At 39.3% G+C, this 18,017-nt stretch overlaps 1 protein-coding gene across 1 annotated transcript in view; it reads right to left on the bottom strand.

The window, feature by feature from the left end:
* Positions 1-17,181, bottom strand: part of BPIFB2 (BPI fold containing family B member 2) — an 18,606-nt gene extending 1,425 nt beyond the window's left edge. Inside the window, exons 1-10 of the mRNA XM_018559286.1 lie at positions 17,076-17,181; positions 14,980-15,112; positions 12,898-13,002; positions 11,181-11,330; positions 9,866-9,926; positions 7,513-7,573; positions 5,601-5,692; positions 4,487-4,672; positions 3,602-3,655; positions 1,719-1,889 (exon numbers count right to left, since the gene is read on the bottom strand). Coding sequence (XP_018414788.1) covers positions 1,719-1,889; positions 3,602-3,655; positions 4,487-4,672; positions 5,601-5,692; positions 7,513-7,573; positions 9,866-9,926; positions 11,181-11,330; positions 12,898-13,002; positions 14,980-15,112; positions 17,076-17,181 — 1,119 coding nt within the window. The remainder of the gene's footprint in view (positions 1-1,718; positions 1,890-3,601; positions 3,656-4,486; positions 4,673-5,600; positions 5,693-7,512; positions 7,574-9,865; positions 9,927-11,180; positions 11,331-12,897; positions 13,003-14,979; positions 15,113-17,075) is intronic.
* Positions 17,182-18,017: the final 836 nt, after the last annotated feature.

The following is an 18,017-nucleotide window of genomic DNA, read 5'->3' as shown; positions in this document are numbered from 1 at the left end:
TATTTTTTTTCCCCCCTCTATATATTCTTTTTATTCTCTTCTCTTATCTTATGAAAAAAATAGATACAATTCCATTGCTGAACTCTTTTTTTGAAAATGATAGTTGCCGAGTTGTTATGTTTAAAAAAGCTAGAATTTTCAAAAAGTGGTCAGCTGTGGATGTATTTCCTAATAATAAGAAACTCCAATATAACGGTATTCAGGCCTCAATTAGGCACTAAACAATACATTCTAGGGAGAAGAAAGATTGTGATGTGTTTCATTATACTCAAAAATAGTAAGGGGTCTATTTATAAACAGAGCCATTCATCTGAAGAATCTCTGTGAATGTTTGTTTTGTGCAAATAGAGGCAAAAAACAAATGCTCTTAATATATTTTCTTTTTAGGTCGAATGTAATGTAATATAATGTAATACTGAATTATGGCCACTAGATGCAGCTGAGGAGGATAGGGAATAAGTAGTGACTTAGTGACTTATGGTCTAGTGACCATAATGCAGTATTGTATTACAATACATTTAACCTGAAAATAAAACATACTAAGAACATTCGCTTTTGCTTCTATTCGCACGGAGTGAATGCTCACGGAGATTTACAGGGTGAATAGCTCTGCAAATAAAAAGACCACTAAGTATTTTTCAGGCTAAAGCAGGGGATTAAAGAGACAGGGAAGATGGTTTGCATTGTAAAGCGGATCCATTACTTTGCCTAGAATGGACAAAATACAGGTTGGTCTATATCTTTCTAAAACAAAAAATCTCCTTTGTACCAAATCCTTTGGCAATCCCCTCGTGTTCTTGCCAGAAACAGGGCCATTTTGCAAGATAGCTTATTTTGTGGAAATCATTTCCAAAGTTTTGCTAGTCCAAAGGGTAAACTTAATTTATGAAGTAATATTTCAGGTTTTGGAAACAAAAAAATGTAGCTCCAGATGCAAGATTCGCCTCCTGCTCGGTTGGCTGGGCTTTAAAGTGAGTAGTTTTTGGCTCATTATAGCATGATATACGTTTCATATTATATATGTTAACGTGATATTGCTGCTTTCTGGTCGTATCCAGAATTTGTCCTAACAATTACTTTTTGCCATTTATTCCATGTAGCAGATAACCACATGAGTGTGCCTTGCACGGTAATGAAGTAAATATGCTAACCAGATTTCAAACAATGAGAGCTGATTTATAACTGAGAGCAAATATCTCAATCCACTCTTCACTATACTTCACATTGTTGCTCTATATGCCCAGTTTGCATTTTGCAGCCCATCCATAAAATGCAGAGAGCCAGTCATCTGACTTTGACAGGTCACATGCCTGGGCTCTTCTTCCAGCATTTTAAATGCCGCAATATGTATCTTAACGGTGGCAACATGAAGTGGTTATACCGAGATCGTGGCTTCTGCAACCGCCGTAATATTGGTATAATTTCTTACAGCCGACAATGGCTGCCACATACAAGCATTCAAGTGCTTGTATGGTGCTAGGGAGTGTTTTGGCTCCCCCTGCCACTCCTGGCTATCCTGGGCTCCGATGTCCCCCATGCAGGACCGGTGCAGCGGGTCTTTGCACCTCGATCAGAGGGAGATCAGTACACTTCCGCACTCACCCCTTTTAACAAATTAATGGCAGCAGAGCCAATGCACATTTGTAAAGGACATCACTATGCTTTATAAAACTGCACGCGGTACAACCATATCACTGCCCCTAGGTGCCTTCACTTACCACATTGAGAGTCATTAGGTGCTGATTGCGCATGGTACCCGTCACCACAAACATTTCCACAACTGGAGAAATCTGAACTAACAGGAAGTTGGAGTCGAGGGTAACAATTGGTGTTTGAGTGAGCTCTATCTTCAAGTCCACAGGAAGAGACTCCTTGTATTTCCAGCTGATCTGCAGTCAGAGAAAATCTGTAATTTAATATACTTTTCCTTCTTCATCATTTTTTGTACATGCCAAAACAATATCATTAATCTTTCTATGGTTCTTCACACATTTTAAGTCTAAATCCAACCAAACTTTATTTGAGCTTCTGATAGAGCTTCCAACTAATACCTATCAATAACACTTCCTATCCCTACAACAATTGGTCTGCTCCTTCACCTTATATTTACTCTTAACACTCAACCCTTCCCCATTTTAGAAACTGAGCATTTAACATAACCTTGAAAATGAACCCTCAATACTACACATATCGTAACAGCCCACCCGCAAGCTTAGCCTTACAGTAAACACCTGAACACCTAACACTGAAATGTAACTCTTAACAGCCAACCTAATCGTAATACTGTACTTACCACTGGCTCTACTCCTAACCCTTCAACTTAACCCCTTAGCCTCTGACACTAGGCCTAAATGTACCTTAAATACACCTAACTTAGTTAACTCCAAAAATATGTGTCACTTGAACTACTGGGCTGATGCCTTAGCACTAGCACTAGCTTTTTACCAATCCAGTGCAGAGTTGTAGAAATGCTTAACTCATGGCGCCTATAAGTGTGTGTCCCAAGTGACAGTACCAGCACAGAAATATGTAGTCATATTACTGAAATATGAACAGTAGACAAGTAGTTGGTATTTCGTATTCACAAATTTAGAACCCCCCCCAAGACTTGTTCAGTACACTGAGCCACCACCACCAAACAGACCTTCACTTTCAAAGGCTGCTGGTTAATATCTAGTGGCGGTCTGCCCGCACCTGGGCACTCACATCCCATAGATTTGAATGGGATGTACCCATAGTGCAGGAGCAACATCCTATTAAAGTCTATGAAACATTAATGTGCAGGTGTTGGCAGCCCGCACTAGGCCATGAATGTTAAAGAAATGTTCTACTTTTTCAATTATTATTCAAATCACCCTCAAATATATAGTTTACAACTACTGCTGAGTTTGAATTTCATGCTTTTGATCACCATAATTTAAGGTCATATCAACGTTGAAAGGTTTTAAAGTTATTTTAAATGCTGATTAAAAGATTTAAAATGGATGCTGCTGTTTGCTGTTTGAAAGTTTAATTTCCTGCAGAATAAGCTGGTCCCCTGAGCACTGGCCCTGATATCCTGTTTTAGGGTGGTTCCTTTCCCTTGCAGGGTCCTAAGGAGACACCCTTGTGTGTACTAGTAAGTTGCGTGTGTCTCCACAAACACACAGGCACACTGCTCCCTCCTTCTTTCTCCAGCGTAGTACATGGACAGCTGCTGTAGACTACTCTGTCCTTTGTGATCTTGGACTAAACAGGAAGTTCAGGGAAGCCAAGCCGAGAAAGTTGGAGCCAGCTGTTCTGAAACATGATGACTGTATGTATTTGGGCAAAACTGGGCAATGTATATTTGTTTGATCTGAATTCATTATTCAAAAAACGTTTGAGAGTGTAATACTACTTTAGCTACTCCTCTTAAATAAAAGAAGAGTAAAACGACAGCCTTCTATGGTTTCTGCCTTTATTTTGATCTGTTTTACTATAGAAAACCTATTCTGACTGATGGCAGGGGTAACTGTATCTGTAAGCCCTTTATGGCATGTTTTGCTATAGCATAAATATTTCTTGTGACCAGTATATGAAAGATACTGTATAAGACAGATTTAACAAATATAGTACATACCTCGGGTATGTGGGAACCCAGTACAGATGTTGTCAGATAGGTCCTAACAGAAACCTAGAAGCAAAATAAATCAATTTGTTGAATGGTTTGGTGTATGAAATGAAACATAAGACTAAAGTATAATTGAACATAGCATAGCAGGCAACCTATCATCCTACATTTTAAAGGGCAATTCTAATTTCATGGACTGAGCAAGGAAGCAAAGGCAGGATATGAACATGCTACGCCTTGCTCCAGAGCTGCAGACGTTTTTGACTTCTTGAATGAACATGGAAATAACTGGATCATATTGAAGTGTATTAAATCCCTAACAATTAACTTTTGGTTTACTTTGCTCCCTTTTTTGTTAAATATACAATAATAAATAAAGTGCTTTGTTATATCTGTTCAATAATTGCAAAAAAGTACCCTTTGATCTTGTCAGAAATCATGTGAGCTGACAACTTCAATTGCAACGGTTAAGTGCTCATTTAGGGGTGCAAATGAAGAAATATTCACCTGATCCTCGGTCCCATGGTGGTCAGGACTCACCTCTATCCTTCTCTACTCTGGCTATGGAATGTCCCTCTGAGCCCTCATGTCTAATGCAAGTCAATGGACTTGCATTCAAAGTGATTACATCGGTTTTACTTACACTGCCCAGGGGAGAAGTGCCTGCGGGGACCGGTCTAGCATCTAGGCAGGATTGAGTATCAGATAAGTTTCACTTTTTTATTTTAGCCCCTAGACCAAAACAAGCAATTAACCCTTGCAGTGTGGGGAAATGATGATGACATTCTGTTTGCTGTGTGTGGAACACTTCAAAGGTTTGTAAAGGTGGAATTTCTTTGTGAACAAAGCAAAGGCCACTAATTTCAACAGTAAAATCGTAGACCATAGACTTACAGAAGTTGATGGGATTTCAAAGTCAAAGCCCCCAGAACTCTGAAATGCTGTAAACATGGAGATGAAGAAATCCTGTGAGAGACCAAAGTTGACCATTGCATCTTTATTTCCAGCTTCAGGAGGAAGAGTGAAATCCTTGCCCCCATTTGGTATTTCAACAACCTGCTTATCCACTTCATATTCCACCTGAAAGAAATACCAGTTTACAACCTGATAAATGAAGTTGCTTCTCTAGCTAAAAAAAGATTAGAGATGTACCGATATTGATCGTTATTGCTGTACTGGGCATTTTCACAAGTACTCATACTCGTGAAAATGCCCCGATACTGAAAACTGATACCGACACTCACAGGGCTATTCACAAAAGGGAGAAGGCAGGAGAAGGGAACAATCTAGGCCAAAATAGCTGATTTGGAAAAACTCTCCACTTCAACTCACTTTCCGATTCAGCTATATTGTTCTAGATTGTTCACTTCTCCTGCCTTCTCCAAACTTTCCACCCTTTTATGAATAACCCTGTCAATTTTCAAATTAATTTGGCTGCCTGAGGTCCTGCACTTGCTGGGGACCTCCTGGCAGCCTTCTTGGGAACTATGCACCACCTGTTTACAGCGCTTCCGCCGGCTCGCACATGAATGAATACAAGGTGGGAAGCCAGGTTAAAACTTATGCATATCTAAAAACAGCTCTGGAATGCCTTTGCAAATCCGAGTGTAGTGATAAGTGGTATGCATTGGCAATGATACCTTACAAGATCACTGTGCTATAGTAATATAGTTTAATTTCCTAGCATTTCCCTGTTCATCATCCATAAATTAATAATTCAAAGAAAAAAAGTCACACATCCCTATAAATGATAAAATGTAGCAAAAGTAGGGTGTAAATATACAATGTATCACTAGTACAAAGGAGGGGGAATTGTTACTCCAAGTAAACTGTTAAGACAAAAGTTGGAGAGCAGTGCATGCAAACCATGCAGAAGCAGTGCATGCAGAAAATAAAAAATAAATGTATTAAAATTAGAAAGCAAGTCGAAAATGAACTCCTCTTAACTTGCCAGTGTATATATATGTATATATAGACACACACACTTTATATAAGTACAACAACTTACATTCATAATCACATCCATGTAGTCTCCTGTCACGACTGGAGCGCTAGGCATGGTGTACTGTAATCCACGGTTCCCACCAATAGCAGATACACCTAATAAGTACAACAAGGGAAGATTTATGCTGGGCTTCATACATTTTTCATTTCCCTTTTGTATTTGTGTGCATGAGAGTTCTAGATGATGACTTAGGGTTCCTTTCAATGTCATCATGGGGATCCCACATAAACAAGTTTATTCAACAAAACAGAGGGCATAGCCACCAGTTATAATTTGTAACTCATTCATTCAAAGCTTAATAAACATAAACCTTATTGGTTGCTCACAAATACTTTATTATATATTTAAAGTGTATACTGTCTTCCTGAATAAGCCACTTATTGTACACTGCTGGGGAAATATGAAAACCATCATACATCATGTGTATGTAAAGTCTTTTGGTGACCCCTGCTGGACTATTAGGTTAAGAGAAGGATCAGTGCAGGTCACAAGGAGCATCAAGGAGCACACCACATGATGTGTGGAAGTTTATGAAGCCCATGCAAAGTGACATCATTCCGAATAATCTGATAATGTTATGCACTGTTTGTGATGATGACATTAACATACTTTTATTTATGAACTTGGTCCAGAATCAGGTTGTGTACTTGACATAGCATACATGCAGATAAAACAGAAGAGAAGGAGAACAGTTGAAAGAGAAAGACATAAAACTGGACCACTAATACCTTATATGGCAATAATAACAATTTTGCCCAAATACATATAGATGCTCAATAGGGTATCTAACTCATTTGACTCCTAGTACGGATCATTTTTAACACCCCTCCTCTATAGATTAAAATTATCTTGAATTTTGACCAAGGATAAAATCATTGGCTAATGTAGACAGTACAAATTCTAGTGGCAAAATACATTTCAAAAAATAAAATTATCCTTAAGACGTTCCTCTCTTCTGCCAGTTTTACAGGAGCTGCTGCCAAAAACCAAGTGGTGCAAAATGAGTCCATGGAGACTCAGTTATTCCCCCGCTAGGTGACACCATCTTGTCTCTTGTACAGTATACAGAAGGTAAAGCCTGTCAATGATAGCTTGCATGTCAAAGACAATTCTGCCGTTCATGTGACAGTCATGGCTCACTACTCTCCGGATGTATAAGCAGCTAGGAGGTGGTTATAGATGGAGATGAGGGCTTAGCTGTTGACTTTAGACAAAAAGCCAAAATGTGAATCTCAGCAACAGCATTGTTTAGCCTTCTTAGACTTCCACATTTTGTGAAAAGGAGGAGCATGTATGGAACAGTAATTGGAGCAAACTATGAAGGTACTATTCTTTTTAAACACTGTTCATGGTGAATAAAAACAGCACTCTAGGTCACTTACGTTTGCAATAATATTTGAAAGTCACATACTATTACAAATTTCCTCTATGACACAATTAAATATATCTTAATAAAAGCTTGCCCTGTCTTTGTTTCCTAATGTTTGACTCATGTCAAGATTTTATTGCTTTGTTGATTCCAGAAGGTAAGCTTTTCTCTCATTTTCCATATGCTCACCAATAGGATGGATATAACCATGAAAAACCTGACAAGGGTTGAAAGTCTTCCCCTCAAATCAAAACAACGAGAAAAAACTTTGGCTTGGATTCCAATTTATGCTAATACAGTATAATGTTATGAAAAGGAAAGCAATAATGCTAATAATGCTAGTGCACTTAGAGCCTCATTTTGGCTCATTATTGTTACTTCTGCCGTATGCTAAGCAAAGTATGCAACCAAAAATATGAACGTTAGTTTATCTAATAAGAACAGCGAGGAGCCGGAGTAGAGATAGAATACAGGCAAATAAAATAAGTAGTACTAGACCATTTTCAGTTCTTATCACTCTTGTATTAGGCAATGGATATTGCTTACCAACTAACAAGCCCAAGTTTGCGTTAAATCCCAGGAAAACGTTTGATACTGATACGCAAAGCTGTGGGGGAATAAAACAGAAGTCTTTATTATGTTTGATTCTGGAGAACTTGTAGGAATGTTTCATTGTAGCTCTAAAAATAAAATGGAAATTAGATGTGTTCCTAAATAAATAACGTTCCCTGCAGATAATATTTCATCTCCTCAGTCTTCTGTCTTTAAAGGAGAACTATGAGGTGAGTGCTTTTCACTCACCTCATAGTTCTAGCTGACCTGTGACAATGAGACGGTCACAGGTCGGCTCAGTAGATCGGGAAGTGAGCGAACACATAGCGGCGTTCGCTCACTTCTCGATCCTGTCACGGCTCTCTGCCGTGACAGGGGAGGGGCTAGATTCCCCCCTCCCTGCTCCCATCCTCCAGCGCTGACTGGCGGAACGGACGGGGGAGGGGCGGGTACAGCTGGCTCTGCCTCTAGATATGCAGAGCCAGCTTTCACTCACGCAGCTGGGCGGATCCAGACATAATTGTCGGGATCCGCTTCAGCTGCGGCGTCTCAGTATACCACGAGCTGTAGCTCGCGGTATACTGAGCTTAGGGTGACGGGAGGACACTAGTTTGTGTCCTCCTGTTACCCTAAGGAGAACTATAGGGAAAAGCCCTAAACCCATAGTTCTCCTTTAAATACATAAATACTATTGCAAGTAATCATGCTCTTCATAGTGATGTGTTGATGGTTGTCAGGTGCTGGTGGTGTGCATATCTACCAATGTTCTGGGGTCATAAATTGAGGGCATTTAAACCACAAACCTCATCTTTACCCTATATGTCCCATGTAAAAAAAACTTGCCAAGAGCAAAATGTTGGACTTTTTAAAAAATAAAAATGGAACAGTTGGAAGGTATAGAAAAGAAATAACTGCCAAATCTGACCATGCAAGGATAACTGTATAAGGCCAAGTTCCGATGTGTTTTTTACAATAAGATAAAGAGAAACAGAAGACACGGACATACTGCATTGCATCAGATGTACACAACATGTTTAGCCAATAATCTTCTTTGGGTGAAGCCTACAATGAGATGTAGTAAACATTTTCAGGGTTATTCACTAAAGGGTGAAGAGTTTGGAGAAGGCAGGAGAAGTGAACAGTCTAGGACAACATAGCTGAACTGGAAAGTGAGCTGAATTGGAGATTTTTTCCAAATCAGCTATGTTGTCCTAGATTGTTCACTTCTCCTGTCTTCTCCAAACTCTTCACCTTTTAGTGAATAACCCTGTTTGACTACTGTAGATGCAGCATGGGTCAAATTTTTCACCATGCCTCATGATAGTGTATGTAATGCTGCACAGTGAAGCTGAGCAGAGCCTTTTCAAAATATGTATGTACCTTTAGATATAGTATATATCTACTGTATGAACCAGCGGTTTGGTCATGGCACCACATCACTGTAAGAACAGAATGTATATTCTAACCACATACAAGTGAAACGTTTCAGGTGCTACAGATATGAGCTTTACAACACGATCAAACTATGGCATGTAGCTAAATATTTCTGCAATTAGCTTGCATGAGCTATTGATTATTGTCAAAACCCAATGAAGCCTATTGCAATCCAATTTATTGATATACTAACGTATACACAGAACAATGTGGAGTTTTGTAATCTCTTTCAAGTCTCAACCTACACTAAGTAAATGGTAGACCCAGGTCTCAAATTAACAATTCAGTTTACACAAATGTAATATTTTAGGTGTAGACTGAGCCTAAGTTCCGCTCCTGGTTTTTTTACACCAGGGGTAGCAAAACTTCAGTCCTCCAGCTCTTGTGAAGCTACAAATTGCATCATCCCTCTGCCTGTGGAAGTCATGCATGTATTTCTAAGTCAAGCAACTTCTAAGCAACTTCACATGGAACTTGTAGCTTCACCAAAGTTGGAGGGTCAAAGTTTGGCTACCCCTGTTTTTTATAGTATGTATTGGATATTTCACCAGTGAAACCTCTCTGCCATGTATTTTCACCCTGTTCCTGTCCACCTTGGAGTTTCTGCTGTTCCCACCCATCTTTGTATGTATAGATTCTCCTGTTGCATTCTCCATGACATACAACACATAAAATATCCATTATGGAGAGTTGACCCTTAAGATGTCCATAGCAGGTTTGTAGACCCAGATATTTCACTAAATGACTCCCTGGGAAACAACAATCTAGGGTAGACTAATCCTTTCAGTTGTTATTTTTGGCTATAAGACAAACACATGAAGACATAATTTTGTTGATTTGTACTTCTGCTGCTTATTGCATTTTTGCAGCATTATTTAACAAAACACATCAACACATCTTAATACGCACTTACCAATTCACTAAGGACAGCTTCAAAATGACCTTTTATTATATTAATTAATCCAGGAAGTAAACTGGTGAACAATAGAAAAAACATGTCAGTAAAATATTTTGGTAACATAGCAGATAGTAAGCACAGTTGAAATAGACTGTTCAACATATCCTGCTTCTAATACTATTGATAAAGAATAAGACAAAAGAAAAGATTGACACTATAAATTTGCAAGTTAAAGATGCGTGCACACTTGTGAATCTATGGTGTTGATTTACTAACCTTATAAACACGCCACGAACAAGTATACACCTCTGTAGTGTGTTCCCTCCCAGCATGATCTATTGGGGGAATCTAGACACCTTTGTAGTGTGTACACACCCAGCAGGTGTGTTGTGCAAAGCCCTGCATGAATTGCAAGGTGATGATGTGTAAATTAGTTCTACGTTGTGTTGCTTGCGTTGATGAATGCAGGAATGTAAATGCATGAGCTAACCATTTTTGTCTAAACTGTGAAGCAGCATTATATATGCATCATGTGCATGCTTTTTCCATATATGGCATTAGTGGAAATATGCTTTTAGAGACTTTTTGGTTGATAAATACATTTTGCTGTGTAAAAATCACACGCACCTAGTGCGTGCGTGTGTTTAGGTTAGTAAATCACCCCCTATGTGTCTTGTTGCTTTTTTAGAAATTCTCCCATTGGCTGTGCAGGTACAAAGCAGAGCCTTGAATTTCTTATGACCTCTTGACTTCAGCTCTGCTGGCTGGACATCTCAGAGGTTACAGACTTTCCACACCTCTGCCTTTGGATGCCAATATTCTCCTATAGGGGCATAAAGGGAAAAGAACAGTGCAGTTGCTCCCAGTCCTGTGCTGTGTTCTATTTTCCCAGCTGTTAACAGATGTTTTTCTAAAAAAACAGTTGCTGATAAAAGAACAGGAAAGAGGGGGTTGGGGCGAGGATAAAACCACCCAATTACATGCCCAGTTCCTGGCAAAGAATGAAAACATCATCTGTTGGAATAATTACAACATTCCAATCAGATGGTAGCACCACTTAATTACCTCCCAAAAATGCTGAGAAAGAGACTAGGCAAGATAGCATATGGATAATATGAAATATGAATAATACAAAAGGCATTCTAGATGTGCAGGTATGCATCATGCTTAATTTTTAACTTTCACATCCATAGTATTTGCTTTCAAAATGACAATCTTGTTCTGCTTTAAAGGAACATTATGCTAAGGGAACACTGTGGCTTAAACTAAATATGTTATATACAATGTATAGACTAAACAAGTGTAAAATCTATCATAATAACAATCATACCCAAAGGGTCCACCTGTGACTTTTATGCCTCCCACCACAGACTTGCAAGCTGAAACACTGAGGATAGGGAGACCTCTATCTGTCCTCGTGACTCTCATATCTGCAAGAACACCAGCTTCTGCTTTGATATCAATATTTCCAACAAGGACTCTAGGAAAAGAAGATTATCAGTCAATAGTAGGATGAGGAGAATTAAGAAAAACCCATACACAGTTGGTTTTTCTAATGAGGAAGCCCCCATTGCTGAATTTCATTGTTTCTGTACCAAGTTCAGCACAGTTCTTGTTTTGAAATACTGTAAGTCTATCTTAAAAGAAAAAGTCTCTGATAATCCTTGAAAAACTGAGTTGCATGCTTGAAAAATACGCTGATTGCTGCAGATGCTCAAGGCCCAGGCATTTGTGACCTTATCATGGGTAAACAGATCACCATTACCAAGAAACAACATTTTCCAATGATAACAGCAAATGGCATGAATGATAAAGAAAGGGATAACTGCACTTGATAAATCATAAAAATGTTGGTAATGTTGGTAATAATGTTGGTCACATACTCTCAGTTAAGATAACATATCTTTCTAAACTGTAATGACTCTTCAGAGTTTTTCCATATTCTTTTAATCCAGCAGTGCAAAACTAGGGCCAGAATTACCAAGCATATCCTATTCTCTCCAACCTAGCAGTGCCCAACATTCACTACTGCTATGTAGCAGGAAATATTGCTCCCTTATTTCACCTTCACACAACTCTTGATCTTCCTTTATGCGCAACTCTAGATGTTATCTGATACTCAATGTGGACCTCCTTTGGCTCCCCCCCAAAACATTTTTAAATCCTATCCTACACCATACACTACGTCTTTAGGATTCGGTAAACTTTTCCATAGGCCTCATATCACCGTTTCTTCTCTTATCAAAACTTTTCTGTACCCCCTTTTTTCTCCCAGATATGGATAATACTGCACAGTTTCAATAATGAGAAGAACACAACATCCATGATATTTGCTCTCTTCTTACTCTCATTGATGTTACCTTTCAGCAGCTCCATATTTGCATGACATTCCCTAACAGAAGCACTTTTGATGTGTTTGATGTGTACCCCTTTTGAAAGCAAATGCCGCTTAGATCCTAATGCTCCTGTGCTGATCACTCTGATCTATACATCCTTATTGTCTTCCAAGCAGATGGTCACAAGCCTGTCCTTACCCTGTTTCATACGGAGCTGCCACTCGTTTACCACATTTTTATCACTCCCACACTGACCAGTGTCAGACCCGGGAAAACATGTACTTAAAGCTTTGAGTCGGTCAAAAAAAGGCTGATTGAAATAATAATTAATGAAAAACTGACTGCAATATTATCTGATACTCATTTCTCCATAAATGGCAACCCTGGATATCCTATTTCCAGCCTCCATGATTTGACAATTCCTTGCTAGATCTTTGATCACTTTAGGTGTTAACCCCCAGGACTTTCTCTCACATTTGTTTTCCTATTCCTCTCTTCCCCAACTTTTGTTGGCCTCTTCCTGATAACTCCTTCTTTTGGAACATAGCTTACATGGACCTCGCTGCTTAACCCCTAAGCAACTCTTTCTAACTTTTTCATTTTAACTTAAAACTGTTTTTTTTTCTGTAAGGTAAGAAATATGTTAACATGATACATTAATCAGCATTTTTTACACTATTAACAATGATTTACTTTGTTATAATAACTTACATACTCCCACTGATCTGAAAACTGGTATCAACAGTAACTTGAAGTCCAACATTGGGCATCATTTTCACGTTGAGCTCTGGCAGTTTGACATCCAGGATTCTTACCCTGTATTTGCGAAATAAAAAATACATGTTATACGTTATACTGTACTTTGTAATATGTACATGATCTCAAGATTTTATATCATTTTTAGTTTTAGCAATATCAAATGCTTCATATAGCACTAATGACGAATTTCAATGATCAAAGCAGATTGATTTGTGTAGATATTTTAAAACAACCAAAGGGTGTTAAAAGTTCACTTTTTAATTTAAGGGCCTTTACACATCAAATAATGATGTGCCTGTCCAATGATTGGATGTGGTTTAGGGCATGCATGAAGTTTGCACTCACCCAGATAGGCCAGTGATGGTTAACTATATGGAAACTTTTCCCATCATATTAGATATTCGGGTAGTGGACATACTTCTGAACTGTCCCTCATTAAGAGGGACTGTCTCTCATTTGGAACCAAATCCTTATGCACCTCTTTCCTTCTCATTTGTCCCTTTTTTTTTTTAGTCTGATGCACAGATATCTATAAAAATGTACTGTTTAACTACCAAAATTGTTATTCTGCACTAATACCTTCTTATCTCTTAATTACCTTGTTTGCTATTTCAAAAAGCCAGTATAAAGGAAAAATAATGGTGAAAAAAAAACAATTGTGGGTTTAACCAATCATTTTTGACATACATCTTTTAATGGTCTGCATAACTGGGGGCGTAACAGGGGGTGTGTCCATTGCCTAAATACATTTAACTGAAAGGTGTCCCTCTTTCTCATTTTAAGTTGAGAGGTGGCCTAAGCTCTAAGATAATTAAAGCCAAACTTTACTATAAAGATTAATTGCAGCATGTCCTGTAACCTCCAGACATCAGTACATCTAAGCCAAAACATTTGTTGTTGCTGCATATAAAGAAGGGAATAGTTATCACCCGTGTCAGTTTTATTTTTATTTTTGCGGTTTGGGTCCCATTGTGGACATATGCCCTCATGTCCGGTCTTGAAAACTTAACGGTCACCAAAACAGAGAGAGCAAATCCCTCCAACAGGCACGCAGACTGAACTAAAAATCTTTCGTTTTCAAAATAAAAAATATAAAGTTTTGGCTATAGATACACTTTAGGATTTATTTGCTCAGGTGCAGTAGCTACACCTTTGCGTGGACTCCAAGCAGGGATGTCCTTATAATGAGGCAGCCTGAGGTGGTTGCTTCAGGCGGTATCTTATTGCCAGGCAGCCACAGCGTCCCAGGTTGCTAAGAGCTCTTAGCTCGCTGCTTGTGTCACGGCCAGTTCCTGGCTACCAGTGAGGTCAGTGAGCTTGGCAGGGTGCTGGACAAAGCTGCTGGAGTGGGATATACCCAACCCCCACCCCCAAATGACCACTTTCTGACAGCACCCACCCTGCCACCCCAGGAATGACCATTCACTGATAGCACCAAACGACCAGTCAGTGACAACCCCCCTCCCCATACACACACACACACTTCAGGTGGCAAATAGTGTAGGTACAGCCCTGACTCTACGTCTTTAGAATAACTAACTTTAGAATGGGTGAAAAGGTGGCTTATTTTGTGGTTCAATATCAAATATAATATTTATGTCATCTATCAATAATAACTGTAGTGGAATTCATTGCAAGTTGTATCACTTGCCACTCTATTTTAGATTGTAAGCCCTCAGGGGCAAGGCCCTCCTTACCATCTTGTGTTGAATGGTATTGTAATTGTAATGTCTTCCTTATATTGTAAAGTGCTGGGCAAACTGTTGGCGCTATATATATCCTGTCTTATAATAATAATAATAAAAAATGAACAACATCCCTTTGTGGGATATTATATTCTGGAAGGAACTGCTGTCCTAAAAGCTTTTAAAGACCTAATATCCTTATTTTCAGCTATCCGCTTTTGTCCACCTTATTTAAAAAATTGTAGCATGCAAAAATAATTATAATGCAAAATGGCCATGCTTAGATGAGCCTTATTCCCAAGTAGATACATTTATAGACAACATTGACTTACATAAATATTGTACATACCCCGCAAGCTTGACGACATTGTCCACAAGTCCCAACCCTAGACCAAGGATACCTCTGTTTCCTCCATTGATAACAGAAGGAATGGGAATGATTCCAAAAGCCTTTTGGAGAGGTCTTTTTTGGGTCTGGCAAGCTACATAAACACAAAGTTCATAGAACACATTAAAGTAAACCTTTAGTAAGAGACATAAGGATGGGCAGTCATTGCTGATCTGCTTTTGAAAACAGTAGCCTGGCCATTATGGCGAACCTCTGGCTGCAATACTTAAGTCCCTGACCTGGAACAAGTGTGCAGATCAAGAGCAATCGAGTAAATTTAGAATCCCTTATCTGCATACTTGTTCTGAGTTACTGGCTTTGCCATGGGCAAAACGACAGGTCTGTTTTAATCGTGAACCCCACGGAAGCACTTACTCACTTCTCCTTCACAACCTTGTAGGTTTATTCAGGCACCTGGAGCAAAGTATAATACCCAGTACTTCCAGGAATGTGGCAGCATATAATTGACTCCCCTTTCTCCCACATGCTCACACTGGTACTTGGTGATTGGCTACTCCAGCACCCAAAGCTATCACATGAGATTGGTGGCTACCACATGGGATTGGTAAGAGAGTTTTGTTATGAAGTGGTATCAGCCAAATAATCAGTTAAATGATAATATGCCAATTGAGGTTTACTGTTTGAATGCAAGATACATTGACAAGGTCAAAAATATGATAAAGGGGTATGCAACCAGCATAAGACATTAGCATAAGAGTATAACAGGCAGTGAAACAATTATACAGTAAACAGTAGTACAGGGATGCCTAGGGGGTAGTTCCCATGAATGCCACTAGATAAAAGCACAATACATAATAAAAGTATCTGAGCAAATAATATAATAAGAAATTTGTAGTAGTAAACAGCACAGTACAGTTCAGTCTAATGCAAACACAATTACTTGCAGTTCCCTGGAAGGGGAATGGGATAACACTTTTGTCACAAGGAGGCAGACTTGAACTTGTAGCAGAGGTGGTCAATCACAGGGGTTTCCAAGCTCCATAGTGGGAAGGCCAAATAAGTCTCTGTTCTGGATGCCCAGGGAGTGGCATGAGTCCAGGGATCAGTGTACAAGGAGGCAGCTAAAGATACAGGACCACACCACTGGAAAGGCAGTGCTCTGGTCTCAGATAACACAGCAGCCACCACAGTGATTGGGACCTAAGATAAAGCTGCATGCTCTTGTGCTCCCCACCAGTGGCCCGCATGCCAGGAACAACAAGGGGGTGCCACCCACCTAGTGACAACTAACATGCCAGGTCCCATCAGACACATTCTCTCTACTGGAAAACATGGGAATCTATCAATCCTGAGCAGGTCCAGAAGTCATGGAGATTGCGGGAAGCCAGTGAATTATGTGAAAAGCAATTAGAGGGGGCTGCACTCCCTGCTGGACAAGGTGTGTAAAGAAGCTCTCCACTCCAGTGTCAGCCCTAGAGTTTTTTGTCTTGATCCTGGAAGCCAATGAACAGCAGAAGAAAGGGAAGTGAAGATAGTGGGGCAGGAATTAAAGTGGACCTGTGGCTTTGCCTTGCATGAGCCACTTACCAGAATTATCACATCAGTAAGAGTATTGTTTTCCAAAAAAAAATGCAACCTCTAGAAATATTTTCAGCCTTCCAAAAGGTTTTATTATATTCAAAAGTTTAAAGCACACAAGGAGAAACATTCTGGTTTTGTGTTACAAACTAACACTGTCTAAGAAGAAGTTACTATTCCAGTAAGTGGTGATGAACGCACACCATGAACACCAGCACCTCATCTAGTTCTCCTAACAGTCATATGCTGCTTCATTGCATCTTGGGATAGTGAACTTAATAGATATAGGGGGTCTCATGTGTGGGTCCTTACATCACCAAAACACTCTGTAGTATATGACATAACCTGCACTCATGCAGAAGACTTAGCCTGCGGACACACTTCAGGATATAGTCAGAGTCTGCAGACATGCTATTGACATGGCTGTATTTGGACTTGCTGCCCCTATGAAGATGCCCCTTTTTATATACGGTGTACCTTCACATAACCAGACTGTGCAAATGATAATCCTTACTCACCATACTCCAAAGCATCTTGTTTTACACGTAGGACTGTTTTGCAAGGTGTGCTTCTCAGTGGGGAGACCCACACAACCATCAGCGCAGCGATAAACAGCAGCTTCATGATGCCTAGAGTGGTGGTGGCTCTTTAGCTTTTCAGGAAGAACATTTTGATATATTTACGTTCATGTAAAACATTATTTATGACACAAAATTAAAAGCACATTTTTTTGCAAAAAGCTTTACTTATTTTACGTTCCTCTGGCTCTGCAGTCTTAGATGCCATCATATCCTATTACATACTTACATTTCCTAAGAAACGAATAACCCTGGCTTTCTATTATGGAAGGTCATATGACCAATGCAGTTGCAAGAGGAAGATTTGTGTTTGGGCACAGCTGCCATTTGGCCACTAAGTGTGCCACTGCTTTTGTATGGCACAGCTAAAATTGCTTCTGCATTAACCTGGGCATCACATAGGGGACATACTAGCAGGTTACTAGCCCAGAATGAGTGTCATGTCCCTGCAAAAATATTTCTTAACATATTAGTCTTCATCTGTGTACAGAGTGCAATACCGTCCCATTGGGTTTATTCCTGCGGCATTGCAACTTACAGCACACATTGGTGGATAGGAATAATGTATGATTATCTCAGTGTTTGAGGAGCTTTGCACTGATTCATGTTGGCATCTAGCTGGCAATCTAGAGAGAGTGCCCCATGTTTTAAGAAGCTACTGAATGTAGAATTCCACATATGCTCAAACATTATAGTCATTTCTGCAAAAGTCTTGTTATCACTTTTGCTTCATGTGGAATACAGATTTTTAAAAGTTACTGACTAAGAATATTGGTCCATTCTGTTACAAAAGAACTGTATTTATTTCACACCAATGTGGCATTATTGCATATATATCATATACATATCCCACCACACACCTGACCAATGAATGCCTTTGCT

This window comes from Nanorana parkeri, unplaced genomic scaffold, assembly GCF_000935625.1.
Source record: "Nanorana parkeri isolate BGI_ZX_2015 unplaced genomic scaffold, ASM93562v1 scaffold387, whole genome shotgun sequence".
In the NCBI taxonomy this organism is placed as follows: Eukaryota; Metazoa; Chordata; class Amphibia; order Anura; family Dicroglossidae; genus Nanorana; species Nanorana parkeri.
Note: the sequence above shows the minus strand (reverse complement) of the source record. Positions and strands in the feature narration are given on the sequence as shown.